The sequence below is a fragment of the Lutra lutra genome, chromosome 14 (genome assembly GCF_902655055.1).
Source record: "Lutra lutra chromosome 14, mLutLut1.2, whole genome shotgun sequence".
NCBI lineage: Eukaryota > Metazoa > Chordata > Mammalia > Carnivora > Mustelidae > Lutra > Lutra lutra.
The window spans coordinates 12,939,667-12,958,593 of record NC_062291.1 but is presented as its reverse complement, the minus strand read 5'-3'; the positions used below and the strand labels follow the sequence as shown (position 1 = coordinate 12,958,593).

Below are 18,927 nucleotides of genomic sequence, written 5' to 3'. Positions count from 1 at the left end.
AGAGTTGGTAGGAGATAGGGAGAACAGTATATAATTTCTGATTTATCTTATTATGTAGGCTTTGGAAATGTGAATTCAATTCTTCAATCTTACAGTCAATATTATGTTGAGAGGAAGTAATAGCTAACCATGTGAGCAAAATGTAATCGTATCCCCAATGGATGGTGGCTTCTGGATCATTATTACAGAAAGAGTAGCAATGATAATGATGTCTAAGAGAGGAATGGCATTAAGAGAAAAAAAAAATAGATCCGTCTCTAGGACCTCAAGTTCACAACTCGAATTCTTAAAGTCTTTAGCATTGTTATAAAAATTGCTTTGCCTTTCTTGTTCGATTGTGTATTTATGTGCTTTGGAATTATCACCCGTTCTGACTCTCGCTGGAGTTCAGTCTTGTGAGCTCTGAATGTGGCCCAGGGACCTCCCAGCGTTCCGTGGGCGTAGCTGGAAATCAGTGTTGAGTGCAGCCTTTAGACCAAGGGACCAAGGGAATGTGGCAGTCTGAACGTTCCCTCAAGTGCAACTCTTGATCATTTGGATTTGACTTGAGCTATGATACGTGAGAATGATCTTGGACGCTCAGACAAACCAACAGCAAAGGAGAGAAAAGCCCAGGCCAGTCTTTGTCCCGTCAGCAACGCACCTGGGGTTGTCCTCCCAGGGTCTCCCAGGAAAGGACTGCCTGGTCTACCTTTGATGACACCAGTTTGGTCCCAGGTGGCAACAGTGTCCCAAAGTATAGGTCATGGAGAAATCTCTGTGGAGATAGAGTGGCAGCCTTTACGCTGGAGAGATGGTCATGCCCATCAGTGAGCCTTTGCTGTAGGTAGGACAGGCATCATTGGGAGCTTTTTAGAAGTGCAGACTCTCACGCCAAGCCCCACTCCTGCTGGGTCGGCTTCCGCACTTCTGCCCAGACTCTGGGGGATTCATGGGCACCCCCAACGTGCGCTGTAAGCTGTGCCCCCACCCCAACCCTACCAAAGCTACTTTTTCTCAATACAACTTGAGGGGCTTATTAAAGATTTGTAGTCTCTAATCTAATAATGCCTAGATTTTTTTTTTTAAGCCTGGGGAGCCTGGGAATCTTCATTTTAACAAGTTCCTGGCTCATCCTGATGGAGATGATTACGCCACATTTTGAGGACCATTTCCTTGTGGTTCCCCCTTCTCCGTAAAGTTCTGGCTGTCTGAGTTCTAGAGTCTAGGGCAAGAGGTTCTAGGGCAACACTGACCAACAGAACTTCCTCCCACAGTAGAAATGTTCCATGTGGGAGCCGCTAGCCACATGGTATTAAAAGGGGGCTGGCAGGAAGGACTGCGGAACTCAGTGTCTAATGTCATTTCATTTAAATTAATTTAAACGTAAGTAGACCACGGGGCTGGGCATTACCATATTGGACAGTGAAGTCTAGAGCTACAGAACCATTTCTGAGATGGTCTGCTCTGGTTCTCGGTCAGGCAGGCCAAGTAACCAACCCTGACCTTGGTTTTCTGGTATTTGTTTAAAGCCCAGGGGAATGGAGGGAACTTGACTGTCGTGGCCTGCCCCTGGTAACATGAGTGGACTCAGAGCCCTTGCCTTGAGTAGACCAAGGGGCTATGGCGCCCGTGTCCCTGTGGGCACATGGCTTTGTCTGCCTCTCTCCGCCCCCGTCTAGCCAGGAAGGGTCTCATCCCAGCTGGCTGGGGTTGCCATGGAAACTAACCTCCTCCTATTCCGGCCACCGCCTTTTCCAGAACAAATACAAGGCGGAAATTCTGAAACAACGGGAGCATCAGAGCCTGATCGAGGCCGAGAGGAAGCGGGTGGCTCGGATGCGCCAGCAGCAGCTGGAGTCGGAGCAGTTCCTGTTTTTCGAAGACCAGCTCAAGAAGCAAGAACTAGCGCGGGGTCAGATGCGAAGCCAGGAAAGCCGGGCGCTGTCGGAGCAGATTGACGGGAGCGCTCTGTCCTGCTTGCCGGCGCCGAGGAACAGCGCGCTGCTGCACGTGCTCGCAGACCAGCCTCCGAGGAGCGAGGCGGCCCGGGATGCCAGCCACTCTCCTCCCGTGAACAGGGCTCTGAAGCCCGCGGCCACTCTGAGCGCCGTGCAGAGTAAGTGACCGGCTGCCTCCCGGCCCCGTCCGGGCACCGCTGGGAGGGGCTCCTCTTCCCATCATCCGCGGTGGCAGTGCCGCGGCAGGATGGGGTGTGAATTTCAGTGCCATCCGGCGCACCCCTCGTCCCCCGCAACCTTCACATTCAGGCAGCGTGATTTGCCCCCCATAGAGCATCAGCTTTCTCATAAACGGGGCCCTACGGGGGGTCATGGGGCCGAGATTTGAAAAGAGAATTCCGAGCATTTTTTTTTTTTCATTCCTGTATTTTCACCAAAGAAACCACCTGAATCCTAAAGGGAAACACTTACACTGCAAAGAAGATGCCGAGAAAATGGTTGGCGCAGAACTTGGCTTAAAAACATAAAAGTTTCAAGCGTGTTGCTGCCGCAGGAGGGTCTGGCGCACAGGCGGTGGCCAACCTCCAGGCAGATTCTGTGCTTCTGCCAACAGTTAGTGCAGCTTGGGGGCAACTCTGTGACCCCCGGCAAGGGCCCAAATCCAAAGGCAGACACTGTCGGATGGCGTTTTGTGTCCATTTATTTTAAAAGAGTTACGCTAGACAACCATTTTATAAATCACCCCATCTCGAAGCTGGCACCTCCCCCTCGCTCATGAACCAGTTTATAGACAAAGCAGAATTTTACCTTCCTTCGCCTTGATGCCCACTGTTAAGACTTTTAAAAAATAAAACACAGAAAGCAGAGCGCCTGATAATAATTTCATCTTTTATGTTTCAATTGCCCGGCAGTTGCTTGCCAAAAACGGTTCTAGTGACGGGGTGTGAGATTTGTTTCTTTAGCTGGTTCTTCCTTTCCTATTCCTTAGATCTAGTGGTCGAAGGACTGCGGTGTGTAGTTTTACCAAGAGACCTTTGCCACAGATTTCTGCTGCTCGCAGAATCTAATACAGTGAGAGGAATAGAAACCTGCGGGATACTCTGTGGAAAACTGGTATGGCCTTTGTTTCATGTCTCTCTGCCCTCAATACGTTCTGACATGGTGACTTTCTTACCATAAGCAAAACAGAATAAAGGCATCTTAAGATGCCTGAGATGCCATCCTAAGGCAATCCATAATTGCAAAAATTATGAAGATGTCTTTATCTAGATTAATGAACACAAAACTACTGTCGTTTTTAATGGAATGATCCTTCTAGGAAAGGGGTTGTAAAAATTAAGGGATTCTATAAATGCTGGTTGAATGAATCAAACCACATGCTAAACCTTTGTTTAGAAAAATAACTGTTTGGGGCGCCTGATTGGCTCATTCGGTTAAGCATCCGACTCTCGGTTTCAGCTCAGGTGGTGATCTCAGTGTTGTGAGCTCGAGCCCCGAGTCCAGCTTTGTGCTCAGCATGGAGTCAGCTTGAGATTCTTTCTCTCCCTCTGTCCTTCCTCCTTGCTCTCTCTCTCAAATAAATAAACAAAATCTTAAAAAGAGAAAGAAAGAAAAATGATGAATTAGAGGTCTCCAGATTTCCAAAGCCATCTAGTTTTCTGAATCAGATTTCCACTGCAGTTGTTAGTTTCCCATATATTTATCTAATTAACTCTACCCATTCTGATCTGAGGTCAGATCAGAGGTCTGTCATCTTGCCAAACTTTTGCAGACCCCTGTGGAATAAAACTAGGATTCTCTTGTTTTCTTTGGTTTCATACAGTAGTTTCAACAAGCTGAAATCTTATGGCACACTAGGTCCCATTTACTTATGGAAGAGTCTATCAGAAATATGTGATGAAAGACAGTGTCAAAATAGAAGGAGGACCAAAGAGAGGAGATGAGTTTAGTTTGCTACTTGCAAGAAGGATGAAAAATGTCTTGTGGAAAGTGCCCTTGGGTCCAGGCACATTTTCCATCTAAACATTTAGCTTGGGAACTGTTGCTTCATGGCTATGGTTTACTCAGCTCACATTCTCCCTACCATAGTTCCTTTCTGAGTATTCACGTGTCCTCCAGGAGAGAGGAAGCACAGATGACCAACACAGGAGCATGACCCACCATGTTTGTCTGTCGGGGCAATGTGTTCTGGATGCTTCCTCAAGACCATATATTGTACCTAGTTTGATTGATTGATTCATTCATTCATTCCTTCCTTCATCAGACAGATGTGTGCTGAGTACCTAGATGTGTTGGCACTGCCCTTGGTGTTGGCATTCTGTAACCTCCAACAGCCATAGTCTTTGCAATACAGCACTCACATCATGCCTCTGAAGGACCAGCCAGACGATCCCCAGTTGGGGGGGAAAGCCCTGAGACCAGAGAGAAGGCGGTGCTTGTGGAGGGGGCAGACCGCTTCTCCCAGCACAAGCATCTCCTCCCTGAGCATCCCATCACCTCTTCCCAGACCCCTTCCTTCATCTCTTCCCTTGACCAGAAGGGAGTATTATGTTTTTCCTTTTTCATTTTCTAAATGCAAACTCAAAGCATCACCTTAATTATGGAAGATCTCAGTGAGTTCCCCCAATGGCAGGAGAGAAATTAGGTCTGGATGTGAAATGAAGTACAATGAATAAAATAAAATACACAAGGCCATCAACCTCCACAAACCTTAGAAATGTCCTTCAGTAAATCCACAAAACCGTTTCACTGGTATCTCCCCCTCCAGATAAACCTGATGCTGTGTTTGGATCTCTTCCCCTGCACATGTACTATATATCGAGGCATTGTTTATTAACTGAACGATCATGGAGCAGCCTGGGAGGCGGACTCCTATTTGTTAAACATTTTCTTTTTTTTTTTCTTTCAAGATTTTATTTACTTGTTTGACAGACAGAGATCACAAGTAGGCAGAGAGAGGAAGGGAAGCAGACTCCCTGCTGAGTAGAGCGCCGATGCGGGGCTCCATCCCAGGACCCTGGGATCGTGACCTGAGCCAAAGACAGAGTCTTTAACCCACTGAGCCACACAGGCGCCCCTGTTAAACACTTTCTATCGTGAAAATAGGTTTTGAGGTCCAGAGAGCTGCCTCGCCTTTTTGGCAGATAATCCATTTTTAAGTCCGAGGTTTTGATTTTGTGGACGCGGGTGGTGGGGCACTCTAGTCTTCCTGCAAAACGCTGTGCTTCCAGCTCAGGCTGTGTTTTTTTGGTCCCCGTCCCCTGCCAGATGCTTGTTACTCTTTTTTGCTGATTGTTTTTTAGACGCATAATGAATTTACTATCACCCATGTGATCGTGCCAAAGCAGTCAGCGGGGCCAGACTACTGTGACGTGGAGAACGTGGAGGAGTTATTCGGTGTGCAGGACCAACATGGCCTCCTCACGCTGGGATGGATCCACGTACGTGTGAGCGTTGGGTTTCGATGTATCTCCCGTGGAGTGCTGCTTTCCTCCCTGAGGAAATTTAGCTTCCTTTAAATCGTTTCTTCTTCTTGATTTTTTTTTTCAAGTGGAATAAATGTCATCATAGTAAAACATTCTTTCCAATGTTAGGCCATGTCTAAGTCTGTCAAGTCCGGATTTGGACAAGGCTATAGTATCCTTATTTTCTTACCATCCAGCGTTAAAGGAGAGAGAAACATTTGGAAATTGGGTGACTTGCTTTGATGATTTTTTGTAGTCTAATGAAGACCTAGTCAGATTTTTAACTAATTTAACAAGACCGTTATTAATGTTCTCTTTCTCTTTGTCATGGGTCAGAAGTGGAATATTTTAAGAAAATTTCTAAAAAATGTTTCTTTGAAACAGATGTTTTTATATGTCAAACAGGGACCATAGATTTTTCCACGTCTACCCAACAGGCCAAGGAGGAATTTATCACTACATAAACAGCCACGGTGGGGCCAAAAATACTGGGTTCCACCAACCCCCGGGCCATCATAGGAGCGAGAAAGGGCTTACTAATTAAAAGCCGTGAGTTTAAATCTCAGCTCTGCTAAAAATTCCTTACAGGAATGTTGGTAAATTATGTAAGCAATCTGGGCATCAGCTTTATCATCCACAGAACAGATGTCATAAGAATTAACTTCCTGCAGTGGTTTGCGTTAAATGAGATAATGTCAGTGAATTTCATAGCACATTTTTCTAGGAACTCAGAAAATCGTGGCCACTGGTTTTGGCGATGACACTCAACTTTTCCTATCCGTGGTTCAATCAATTTTTCCATTCAGTCTTATGCATGTGGACCTGGGGTAGGAATAAGTCATCCCACTATCATGGGATGATGGCCAAGATTTTCAGAGAGAATGTGGAATAATTCAAGGACCCTTAAAGAGAGATGGGTGGCCATTTTTCATTTTACTTGCTTTATAGGGGTGTACTGAAGAGGGGTGGGACACATGCTTAGATTCTCCTACCCTCCCCACACACAAAATCAGCAAGCACTTGGTGTTAACATAATTTCAGAGATAGAGGAGACCTTAGTCCCAGCTCCACCTAGGTTCTTTTTTTTTTTCCCCAAGATTTTATTTATTTATTTGAGAGAGAGAGAGAGCATGAGCAGGGAGAGGGACAGAGGAGGAGGGAGAAGCAGACTCCTTACTGAGCAGGGAGCCGGATGTGGGGCTCGATCCCAGGACCCTGAGATCATGAGCTGAAGGCAGACGCTTAACTGACTGAGCCCCCCAGACACCCTTCCACCTCAGTTCCTATGTGTTCTTCGTCATCTCTGCTTCTGGGTGCCCCAACTGACCAGGTGGGGCTAATGAGTGCCCCCTCTCCCTCACTGGTTGTGTGTGAACCATAAACAAGACATCAAGTATGAAAGCTCTTTGAAAAATATAAACCGCCTGTCAAACACAAGAAATGATTTATGATGAAGAGTTTGCAAAACTTCCCATATGTCTGTTTTCCTTAACAGTAAGTAATGTGCCTTACTGGGTGCTTAGAAATTACTGAATTTTCAAGGTATTCTGTAGTTGAATGTGATTTTCTGTAACAGGGAGGCATTTTAAAGCAAAATAAGTTGTAGCCCAAGAAATTATAACACAAACTGAGAAAGAATGATACCCCATGAAATTTTACTTACACCAAGGAGTCAATGTTAGTTTATAGTTCGTTTACTTCTTATAAAATGTTTTCCACATTAAAAACAGGTTTTCCCCTAATCTTCGACAAAGCAGGAAAGAATGTCCAATGGAACAAAGACAGCCTCTTCAATAAATGGTGTTGGGAAAATTGGACAGCCACATGCGGAAAAATGAAATTGGATCATTTCCTTACACCACACACGAAAATAGACTCAAAATGGATGAAGGATCTCAATGTGAGAAAGGAATCCATCAAAATCCTTGAGGAGAACACAGGCAACAACCTCTTCGACCTCAGCCGCAGCAACATCTTCCTAGGAACATCGCCAAAAGCAAGGGAAGCAAGGGCAAAATTGAACTATTGGGATTTTATCAAGATCAAAGCTTTTGCACAGCAAAGGAAACAATTAACAAAACCAAAAGACAACTGACAGAATGGGAGAAGATATTTGCAAAGGACATATCAGATAAAGGGCTAGTGTCCAAAATCTATCAAGAACTTAGCAAACTCAACACCCAAAGAACAAATAATCCAATCAAGAAATGGGCAGAGGACATGAACAGACATTTCTGCCAAGAAGACATCCAGATGGCCAACAGACACATGAAAAAGTGCTCCAGATCACTCGGCATCAGGGAAATACAAATCAAAACCACAATGAGATATCACCTCACACCAGTCAGAATGGCTAAAATTAACAAGTCAGGAAATGACAGATGCTGGCGAGGATGCGGAGAAAGGGGAACCCTCCTACACTGTTGGTGGGAATGCAAGCTGGTGCAACCACTCTGGAAAACAGCATGGAGGTTCCTCAAAATGTTGAAAATAGAACTACCCTATGACCCAGCAATTGCACTGCTGGGTATTTACCCTAAAGATACAAACGTAGTGATCCAAAGGGGCACGTGCACCCGAATGTTTATAGCAGCAATGTCTACAATAGCCAAACTATGGAAAGAACCTAGATGTCCATCAACAGACGAATGGGTAAAGAAGATGTGGTATATATACACAATGGAATACTATGCAGCCATCAAAAGAAATGAAATCTTGCCATTTGCGACGACGTGGATGGAACTAGAGGGTATCATGCTTAGCGAAATAAGTCAATCGGAGAAAGACAACTATCATATGATCTCCCTGATATGAGGGAGAGGAGATGCAACATGGGAGGTTGAGGGGGTAGGAGAAGAATAAATGTAACAAGATGGGATTGGGAGGGAGACAAACCATAAGTGACTCTTAATCTCACAAAACAAACTGAGGTTTGATGGGGGGAGGGGTTGGGAGGGGGGTGGGATTATGGACACTGGGGAGGGTATGTGCTATGGTGAGTGCTGTGAAGTGTGTAAACCTGGCGATTCACAGACCTGTACCCCTGGGGATAAAAATATATTATATGTTTATAAAAAATAAAATTAAAAAAAAAATTAACCCAAAAAAAAACCACAGGTTTTCCCTTATGATCTGTGTATGTAATACATGCAGTAATGAGGTTAAGCCATTTAAATAATGAATTTGGCAACATTTTAAAATTCCAGGATTTTGCTTTTTTGTTTCTTTCACCATTGCAAGTCATTGTGGTTTAAGGAACACCCTAAATTGTTGTATTTCTAAATTTTCATGGTTGTCAATGACATTTTACAATTTTATTAATTGACATAATAGTAGCAAAAAATTCCAGAGCTAGCTTTTTTCAGATGTAAGCTAGTCCTCGGAAAGAAGGGCGGAATCAGAGTCTGACAGGACTGGATTCTCATGTGGACTTCCCAGCTTAAACGGCCCCATGCACGACCCTTGTGCTTATCTCAGTCTTCTCATCTGTAAAATGGGGATGGTAATAGCACTTTTCTTCTGTCGAATGAGTCAGTGCCTGAGAGAGTGGCACCTGCAGCCATCGTCGTCATCGTGGTCGTGGCCACGGTCATCATCATTTTTATTTCCCAAGAGGGAGTGGGGTTGGAGCGCCATTCTCCCACGAAGAGCTGTTATTGTCCAAGTAGAAGTGATGCCTCTTGCCAGAAATGAAGGGCTCGGGATGCTCGCGGTGTGCCTTCTGTCTGCAAAGAAATGGGGCAGGAAGCGGTGATGGGTCTGTTTGACAGTCTGCTGGCTGCCTCCACGGTGCTGGAGTCCCTCTGAGCAAATTCTTACTTTCTCGCTGAGGCATAGATGGTTCTATGTAGTAACAAAAGGTTTGCACTGAATCAGATGGACAGGCAGTCAGGCCCTCCCAGTCATGCCCTCACTAAAGCTTTGGGTTTTAAACAGTGAGATAATTTCCAGGCCTCAGCTGACCTACGTCTTTGTAGACCAAGACCGGGAGTTATTTTTTCTTCGCAGAATATGTATTTTCTGTGAATAGAGATCAACGGCTTTCCCCCTCATTCTGTTATATCTGTTAAATAAAGTGGAAATGAGCTGTGAAATCTTACATTTCTTTTTTTTTTTTTTTGAAAGATTTTATTTATTTATTTGACAGAGAGACAGATCCCACATAGGCAGAGAGGCAGGCAGAGAGAAGGGGGAAGCAGTCTCCCTGCTGAGCAGAGAGCCCGTTGCAGGGCTCGATCCCAGGACCCCGAGATCATGACCTGAGCCGAAGGCAAAGGCTTAACCCACTGAGCCACCCCGGTGCCCCAAATCTTGCATTTCTTTAGCAGACCATAGTTAAGTGCAAAGGCATGAAGCTGTTTTTATGGGTCCGTGCCCTTTAGATAATAATGACAATATTGGGGCACCTGGGGGGGCTCAGTCGGTTAAGCCTCCAACTCTTGGTTGTGGCTCAGGTCACGATCTCAGAGTCGTGAGATCGAGCCCCACATGGGCCTCTGTGCTCAGTAGGGAGTCTGCTTGAGATTCTCTCCTTCTCCCCATGGCCCCCATCTCAAAAAAAAAAAAAAGAAAAAAAGACAGTCTTAAAATAATAATAGCAGGGGCGCCTGGGTGGCTCAGTGGGTTAACCCTCTGCCTTCGGCTCAGGTCATGATCTCGGGGTCCTGGGATTGAGCCCCGCATCGGGCTCTCTGCTCAGCGGGGAACCTGCTTCCCCCTCCTCTCTCTGCCTGCCTCTCTGCCTACTTGTGATCTCTGTCTGTCAAATAAATAAATAAAATCTTTAAAAAAAATAACAACAGCAGTAACACGGAGAATAACTGTGATTCTTCTCTGTGCTAGGCACTGTTGTAAAAATTTTACGGGGATTGTCTCATTAATTTTAATGTAGCAACCCCATGAAGAAAATGATTACTGTCCTTATTTTAAGGCTGATGAAATGGCATGAGGGGGTTAAGTAATCTTCTCGGTGTCATACAGCCAGTGAGTGATGGGCCCAGGACCCAGGCGGTACACCCAAGGACCTTGGTTTCATGATTAAAGTGGTCACATTCCTTTCTCAAGGGTAACTGAGGTTGACTGTGAATTTTAAAATCACGCTGGGTGCATGTGTTTTTCCTATTCGAGTGTGAACCTCCGATGTGTGTCTCGTGAACACAAGCTTGTTTATAGCCCAAAACCTGGAAGATACAGCTCTTGGTTTATAATCTCCCCTTCCTTCTCATCATATGGGTATTTCCTTGCTGTGGAGGACGAGTCCCACACGCCTTCAACACCCTGGAGAGTTCTGCTCTCCCATTTGTAGGCAATGATGATCCACAGGAGGACACACAGGAAAATGGGATAAATTCACTGAAAACATTCCATTCGTGTCCATGGTTTTATATAAATTATCTCTGGGCTCCCTCGGGATCCCCTGTGTGGAATTAAGATGCCAACAGGAGTGTCTCCTAGCTGCGTTGTGACGCGAGTCTCTTTAATTAATTCCCAGTCCTGTCTGTCCTAATAAGCAGAAAGTGCATGGACACTTCCAGGATCCTCTTCTCAGGCTCGTGGTTTTTCCCAGGGTACACGAGGGGAGGGATTGTTCCAGGGACACAGTTTTTTAAATCCTGGTTTTATTAATGATGGTAAAAAAAAGAAAAAGCCAGCTGTGAGAGATTTCTTGAATGGGTTGCGGCCTTGGCAAAGATGAGTCTTCCAGTAAGACTGTCCTCTTCTCCGTTTACAGACACATCCGACCCAAACTGCGTTCTTGTCCAGTGTTGATCTCCACACGCACTGCTCCTATCAGCTCATGCTGCCGGAGGCAATCGCCATTGTTTGTTCACCAAAGCATAAAGAGTAAGTGGCCCTGGGGACCGGGTCCAAGTGAGGCATTGTCTGGGGCTGTTGGGTTCAAGTGCGTCCACGTGGCAGGGGGTGGCACTTGGACAGGCAGGCACCCCGTGCCCTCGGGAGGCAAAGCTTGGTGCTGGCCAGCTCCCTTTTACCTTTAGCTCTGTAGTCATAGGGCTCTTAAGGTCCTTTCATAGTAGAATTACCGGATCTCTTTACTTAGGGAGCATGATCTCCAAGTGGATAAGCTGGACGTTATTTCAGTTGGCCTTTTGAGTTCCTCATTCTCCTGTCCTGCCTCGTGTTGTAAGAAAATTTCCAGCTTCCACTTAATGACCTCCAAAGCCTTTCTAGATTTGGGAGACAATGATTATGAGAGAGTGATGATGAGCAGAGGAGTCAGACACACTTAAGAGTGGAATCCTGGCTCCAGCTTCAGATGGCATGTGACTGGCAGGATTACTGACCACTATGACCCTCAGTCTCTTTATCCTTGACACCTGCCCAACCGGACTGATGTGAAGAAGAACCTGAATGGCAGTCTGTAGAAAGGGCTTAGCAATGGTGTCTGGCCCCACAGTTAGCACTCGATAAATATTTGCTGTTTCTTTAAACAGTGTCTATGTTATTAGAAAAAGTAGAAATATCTGCCACCTGTCATTTCCTCCCATGGCCCCTCCGTTTTGCATTCCGGTCTCATGGGACAAGTTCAGCTGCCTCTTCCCCATTGCAGCCCAGCAGGTGCATGGAGTTGGCTTTGGCCCCTCGGGAGTTTCTCTCCACTGGTCCACTTATTGCAAAACTGGTTTAAAAGATCAGTGTGGAGGGGTGCCTGGGTGGCTCAGTCGGTTAAGCATCCAACTCTTGATTTCAGCTCAGGTCGTGATGTCAGGGTGGTGAGCTCGAGCCCTGCATCAGGCTCTGCACTGAGCGCGGTGTCTGCTTAGGATTCTCTCTCTCTCTCCCCCTCTGTCCCCCACCTCCCACCCCTCCCCCTCTTGCTCCAGAAATCCAGATGATCTTTAATTTTTCCACTTTTTGTTTCCACCCCGGGACAGCACCGGCATTTTCCGGCTCACCAATACCGGCATGCTCGAGGTTTCTGCTTGTAAAAAGAAGGGCTTTCATCCGCACACCAAGGACCCCAGGCTGTTCAGTGTGAGTAAGCTGTGCTGGCTATTTTCTTTTTTCTCCAGATACTTATTTTCCACCTGTTCCTCCCCCCACCCCCGCCCCTTGAAGGAGAGAAGGAGCAGCAGTGTAATATGGGATAAAACACTGCTTAGTTTGGGGTTTTCTTATCCTGAAAATTCAGCAAGCTTTTAGTTACTTCTGATTTCTTTCCATGATTATTTTATTTACAAGAGAATGCCAGTGTTTCTGTAGCACAGTTCATTGTGCATAAAGTTGCCTTTCCATTTATGGATCTGTGGGATACTTAAAGAAATGCAGTTTTCCTCAGACTCCAACTAAGCAGACAATGAAAGAAAATGATATTTATTTTCTCATGAATTCTTTCCACTCAATGTGGCCAGATTAATTTTGTCATAACCGTTCATTGGAAACTGTAATCATCCTTCTGGGGTAGCCACAGATAGCCCCAAAGAAACACCATTTGACTATATATTTTCTTTCTAACTGCTTGCCTGGTGGTTCTCCAGCGGTAACATCAGAGAAACGTTGCTTTGAAGTTAGAATCTACTTAAAGCGACAATTAACTTGGCAACCTATGTCCGTGTGTTTTTGCTAGAAATGAATCAGTCCGATTCTCTCTTTTCTGATCGGAAACATCTTCAAAATTAGAAATGTTTTTAAGTTCGGAAGTCCATATTCCCTTTCTTGCAGAGAAACAGGGTAAACATCATGATGTAAAACCAGTTTTTTCTCACCTAGATATGCAAACATGTGTTGGTAAAAGACATAAAAATAACCACACTGGACCTGAGGTGATGTGTTCTGAAGACGAGCGCCGTCGACACAACACCTACCCGTGGACATGTGGTAGCCAGATTTTCTTAACACGTTTCCTGAAGTGACTGATATTTTATATTTATACATTTTAGATCAGAAAGTTTGATATTTATTGTTCTTGCCCACTTTGAAGTTTTCTTTTTGGGTTGCTCTGTCTCCGGAGAGGTCACCGTTGTGTTACGTCAATAGTGTGAATCCCCCAGATAAAACAACCACACAATAAATAATGCTGCAGACAACGGTATGTCTGGTGTTCGGAGAGGTCTCCGCGTCTGTTTTCAGTTTTCAACGCTTTGCTGTATTTTCTTCCTCATTCCTATCAAAGGCAATTCCAAACAAGAGATCCTGAGTGCTCAGGGGTCTCCCAGCCGGGCCATCGGGTCCTGCCACCCTTCCTACGGTCGAAAATGGGCAATTACCACGTTGGAGAAGACACCTGGCTGCACACAGGAGAGCCATCTGGCGTCCAATGTCAAGCTCAGAGCTTTGTGAGCGGCCGATACCAGAACAGTGAGCTTCTACTCAGGGAGCAGGTGCCAAAGGGCTTGGGGGAGCAGACAGTTCATTAACTTGATGGAGAGGAGTCAGAGCAGGGACGCTTGTGGAGAGAAGAATGAAAAAAGACTCAGATAAAAGCGTACAGCTTGTTACTGTGAAAGTTAATAGGGGTGACGGGGAGAAGAAATGAGGTATAGGAAATAACTGATAATTCTCACCCCAAGGGAATTAAAAAGAAAATCACTTGCAAAGTGCACTTGCAATGAAAAACATCTAGCTATAAATCAAGGAATAGGGAACATGAAGAGAAATACCTTTAAGCTGAGTAAGGTGTCATAAAGACAACATTACCGAGTCTTGGACTGGGGTTTGTGGCGGGTATCTGGATAATCCAAGCTTTTACCTAGATCAAATGCAGGGAGGAATGGGAGGTTTGTGGACTATGTTGGTTGAATTAGGAGGAAAAACATTGTGGAGACAGAATGTGATTATCTTCAGAGGTAGAATGTTTAAAGAGGTAATTAAGGTAAAATGAGGACACTAGAGGGCCCTCATCCCATCTGGCTGGGGTCCTTATGTGGAGGAGAGATGAGGAGGCCGACTCAGGGAAATCGAGAGGGGACACAGGGAGGTCTTCTCTGTCTGGCCATCTACAAGGGAAGATGCTTCCAAAGAAACCAGACTTGACCACACCTTGATCTCAGACTTCCAGGCTCCAGAACTGTGAGAAAATACATTTCTGCCATTTAAACCACTCTACCTGTGGTATTTTATTATGGCAGTCCACCAAACTCATACAGTACTTAACATTTAGTGAGGTTGTTTTCTTTTGTTCTCACGGACAGAACTGGAAACGACTTTCTCTGTTGTCCTGCAGAAATTACTGTCTTCTCCACAGACCTTGTTAGTTATCGAAGAGCAAGGTGGGTTGTGTGTGGGTTGTGCTCAGCTCCTGAAGTGGCTCCTGGATTCTTGTGAGAAGTGTTTTGTTTGCAGAACGATTGGCCTATATTTGAGATGCGGTGGCGGCGAAGGTCATATCCCAGGGTTGGCTCCATGTCTCCCCCAGCTTCATCCCACGCCACAGACACGCAGGTCGTGCTGGGAAGACTGTGGTATTTCAGTTGCTTGGACTGAGACGAAGGTTTTCGTTGGGGAACCAGCCACAGTGACCCCAACACGTGGAAAGCAGCTGTTTCTCACTTGGCATGTCTGACAGAATGATGTAGCCGGAGAGTGTTTTAGGTGACGAGGATGCTTGAGGAATGTCATGTGTTTGGCACCAATCAAGGAAGAGAGGAAAACGTTCAGCTCCTTTTCTTCTTAGAATTTAGCGTGTTATTTGTCATGAAGACAACAAATATGCAAAAAACTCTCCTTTGTTCCCTCAAGAGACATGTTTCCTTTTCTAGCATCTTGGGCTCTTCATGAGGCAAGAACATCTTTTCCTTGGGGACAGCCACATTAGTGGCTCTGAGAGATTCGTCATACTGATGTCCAGGAGGACTCTTTTTTTAGTTATCAAAAGGCATGTCTTTGTTTATGTTGTTCTGACTAAAATACCACAAACTGGGTGGCTTAAACAACAGACATTTATTTCTCTCAGTTCTGGAGGCCCAAAGTCTGAGGGAAAGCCCACACGTTCGGGCTCTGTGTGGGGGCTTTCTCCAGGTTTGCGGACAGCCACCTTCTTCGGTGTCCTCGCGTGATGGACAGAGCTCATCTCCGAGTCTCTTCTTATAAGGACACTGATCCCATCATCAGGGCTCCACCCTCCTGACTCAACCACCCCTACAGGCCACCCCCCTCCACACACCATCACACCAGGGATTAGATTACAACATTCGGATTTTGAGGGGAGAGGTGGGAGGTACAGACATTCAGTCCACTGCAAGGAAAGTGCCAAAAAGCTAATGTTTTATCCATTTGCCATGCTTTATAGAAGCGTTACTTTATATCTCCTGAAATCCCATAATTACATTAAGTAGCATTCATGAGCATGTGAATAGCTGTTACTCTGTTCTTGGTGATCTGGTGTTCAAATGCCTTCCAACAGATTTACGGAATTAAGAAGATAGCCTTCAAAAAGAATTGCCAGTTGATTAAGTCATACTTAATCAAGTCAGACTCGGAAGACCTCGGGATCATGACCTGAGCCGAAGGCAGATGGCTTAACTATCTGAGCCATCCAGGTGCCCCGAAAGCCAAAATTAAAAAAACAACAAAAAAACCCATTACTCATTTAAGTAATATCTATACCCATTGTTGGGCTCAAATCCACTACCCCAAGATCAAGAGCCACACACACTTTGAGCCAGCCAGACACTCCAAAGTCAAATTTGGATAATAAAATCCGAGCTGATGACGAAGATGCCTGAGGCTTCTAGAACTCTGTCATCACACGCTTATTGCTGTGGGACACCCAGTCCCAGGCATTTATCGAGGTCACTAGAATATTTTTAGGGTATTTTATTTTATTATATGTTATTAATATTTATTAATATTTATTTATGATATTTATTTAAATATAAATATGTTTATGTTTATATTATTTATTTATTTTATTTATTTATTAGAATATTTTTAGAATATTTTTCTAAACGAAAAAGAATTTCATTTTACCAAGGACCGTTGACTTCTTGACTGGGTAAGTTTAGAAATACAGGAGAAGGGGCTTCTGGGTGACTCGGTTGGTTGAGCATCTGCCTTCACTTCGGGTTGTGATCCTGGGGTGCTGGGATCCAGCTGCGCATCGGGCTCCCTTTTGGTGGGGAATCGGCTTCTCCCTGTCCCTCTGTTCCTCCCCCTGCTTGTTCTCTCTCTTTCTCTTAAATAAATATTAGAAATACAGGAGACAGAACTGACAAGAGCCATACCAATGGCATTTAAATACTACTTTTCTTCGTGTGAAACTCAGCGGTTTATGCATTCACACGGGAAAAGGCTATCTGGGGACATCCATCTGAAATCACAGGCTTCTCATTTTTTTAAGAACAAGGGCTAGTTCTTAATTTAAGGGTGGAAATTGCCTGCTTCATATATTTTTTGTATGGGACAAGGGATGTCATTTTGTCGAGGGAGATCTGGTGGATGATTTTAGGCTGTTTCTTAAGGAGTTTCAGGTTGTAGTGTATGCAGAGTGATCTAAAGAGGGGAGGAAATAATGGACCCAATGATAGGACAGAGGAATAAGCTTCAAAACCAAATGTGAAGGGAAAGAAAGAGACATGACCTAAGAAGAATACGGAAATACCATCTGTGGGACATCTGAGCTTCAGCCTCTGAAAAACTGCCCTTGGCTACAGTACGTAAAAGCCTTTTGTCCTCATCAGTTTTCCTTTAAGATAGTGTATGTCACAAAAGCAATGAGGCAAACCGTAATCATTTATATTCCCTCCAGACGTCGGAGCGGGCATGGAGTGATTACAAGAACATTCTGGAAGAGCTGTAGCCACTGGGAATAAATTAGAGAGGTGGAAGTCCCTGGATGTTCATTTTCCCAATACACTTCTGAAGATGACATGAAGAATTTAACCCACCAGATGAAGCCCTCACAAATGGAGAATAATTCCAATAGCAAAATTTCTCACTCAAAATGGGCTTCCTGACAGAGCTGCTGTCTGGTTTCGAGACGACGTTTCACAGAGAAAACGGTATGAACTCTTGCTTTGGAAAATCACAGCCTAGTCATAGTCAAACTATGTGTCAGACTGTGTGTGGCTCCATGCTTTGGGGTTCTCTTTTCAGTTCTCCACGGGGGTGCACTGTTCCATCTCGGCCTCTGCCGGGAACCGGGGCCACCGACATCCTACTTCCCCTTCCCCAGCCTCAACCCCCGTCAGCTCCCACCCTATTTTCCTGGTTAACTCCTACTAAGTTTCTCAAAAACACTACATCCTCAGGGGGGCCTCTCCGAGCCCCTGGCTGTAAGAGCCTGTCTGCCATATTCATATTTCGCTTTTGTGACCCTCACCGCGCACCCCGGCTACCTGTGTGATGTCCATCTTCCTCTCCAGACCAGAAGTTCCATCTGCCAGAGCCACGCCTGTTCTCTCTGCATGACTCACACCTGTCCCAGCCCTAGCTGACAGCAGGTGCCCCTCGAGCAGCACCTGACGTAATGTGGGTCTCCCAGGAAGGAACATGACTTGTACATCCAGTTTTCATACTCTGATGTGGAACTCTAGGACTGGATCTTTCCCTCTTCCTCCTCCCCCTCCTCCTCTTCCCCCCCACCTCCTCCTGCTCTTTCTCATCCTCCTCCTCTTCTCCATATCTTTTCGAGTAAGCTTAGCTGCAGCAGTGGCTTCTGGTGGAACCGAGTGTGTTGGCGCCGACAGCCTCCTCCCCCCCTGCAATCGGGCCTTCCTCTCCAGGCTGCTCCATGTTAGAAATCCTCCTGAAGATATCCGGGCTGGCCTGGTTCCACAGTGATGCCAAACGGACAACAAAGACTTAGTTGGTTTCCAAAAAATAAAGGAATAACACTCCCACCCATCTGTTCACAACACAGGTGTGAATTAATGTTCCTGGAAACCCGTGTCATCTTTTGGGGGTGGGGGTTTGCAGAAGCCTGTCATGGAGAAATTCATAGGTTCGAGAGTCCAGTTCCCTATCGTTAAGGGAGGAAAGGGGATTCAAGCGGCAGCCAAATTGTTTGCTGGTTTTATGCCCTCGAGATTCATATGAGGCTCATCCAAAGACCCTGCCACCTGCCCAGCCTGTCAGGTCACGGGGCATCTTGCCGACTCAAGGGGAGGAGAACTGAGACTGGGCAAAGGTGCGTCGGCTCTGAAGCTGGGCGCTCACAAGGAAGGAGCGTTTCACCGAGGCTCCTTTAGTGAGTGGTTCGGTTCTCCTGAGTTCTGCCTCTGGCCATGACACTCAAATTCTCAGACTCTTCCAAGCCCTCATTCCCTTAGTGCACGTCCCCTGGTGATAGACAGGAGGTACAACAGGGCAGCAGACTGGCTCTGTAAACCCTGTAGTGAGGATGGACGTGGCTGCGGGTTTTGCCTGAATTACAAGAGCGATCTGGCTACAGCTACCTGCGCTAATGCCCAAGTTTTACGACCTAGTAGGTATGGTAAGGTATGCCTGGTAAGTGTGAACCTGCAACTGGGAAATTTCCCTCAGTCGTAGCATGTTACAGCGGTTCTCAAATTTTGATGTGCGAAGGAATCACCAGAGAAATCTGATTAAAACTCAAGCTTCCA

The 18,927-nt window shown here is 45.6% G+C and overlaps 1 protein-coding gene across 5 annotated transcripts in view; it reads left to right on the top strand.

The window, feature by feature from the left end:
* STAMBPL1 (STAM binding protein like 1) overlaps window positions 1–13,472 on the top strand; it is a 49,325-nt gene extending 35,853 nt beyond the window's left edge. For 4 of the 5 annotated variants that reach the window (XM_047702682.1, XM_047702684.1, XM_047702680.1 and 1 more), the window contains 6 exons: window positions 1,741–2,098; window positions 2,929–3,053; window positions 5,243–5,380; window positions 11,136–11,248; window positions 12,301–12,400; window positions 13,136–13,472. In XM_047702682.1, coding sequence (XP_047558638.1) covers window positions 1,741–2,098; window positions 2,929–3,053; window positions 5,243–5,380; window positions 11,136–11,248; window positions 12,301–12,400; window positions 13,136–13,192 — 891 coding nt within the window. In that variant the 3' untranslated portion in view covers window positions 13,193–13,472. The remainder of the gene's footprint in view (window positions 1–1,740; window positions 2,099–2,928; window positions 3,054–5,242; window positions 5,381–11,135; window positions 11,249–12,300; window positions 12,401–13,135) is intronic. The other variant, XM_047702685.1, reaches the window with a different exon arrangement.
* Window positions 13,473–18,927: the final 5,455 nt, after the last annotated feature.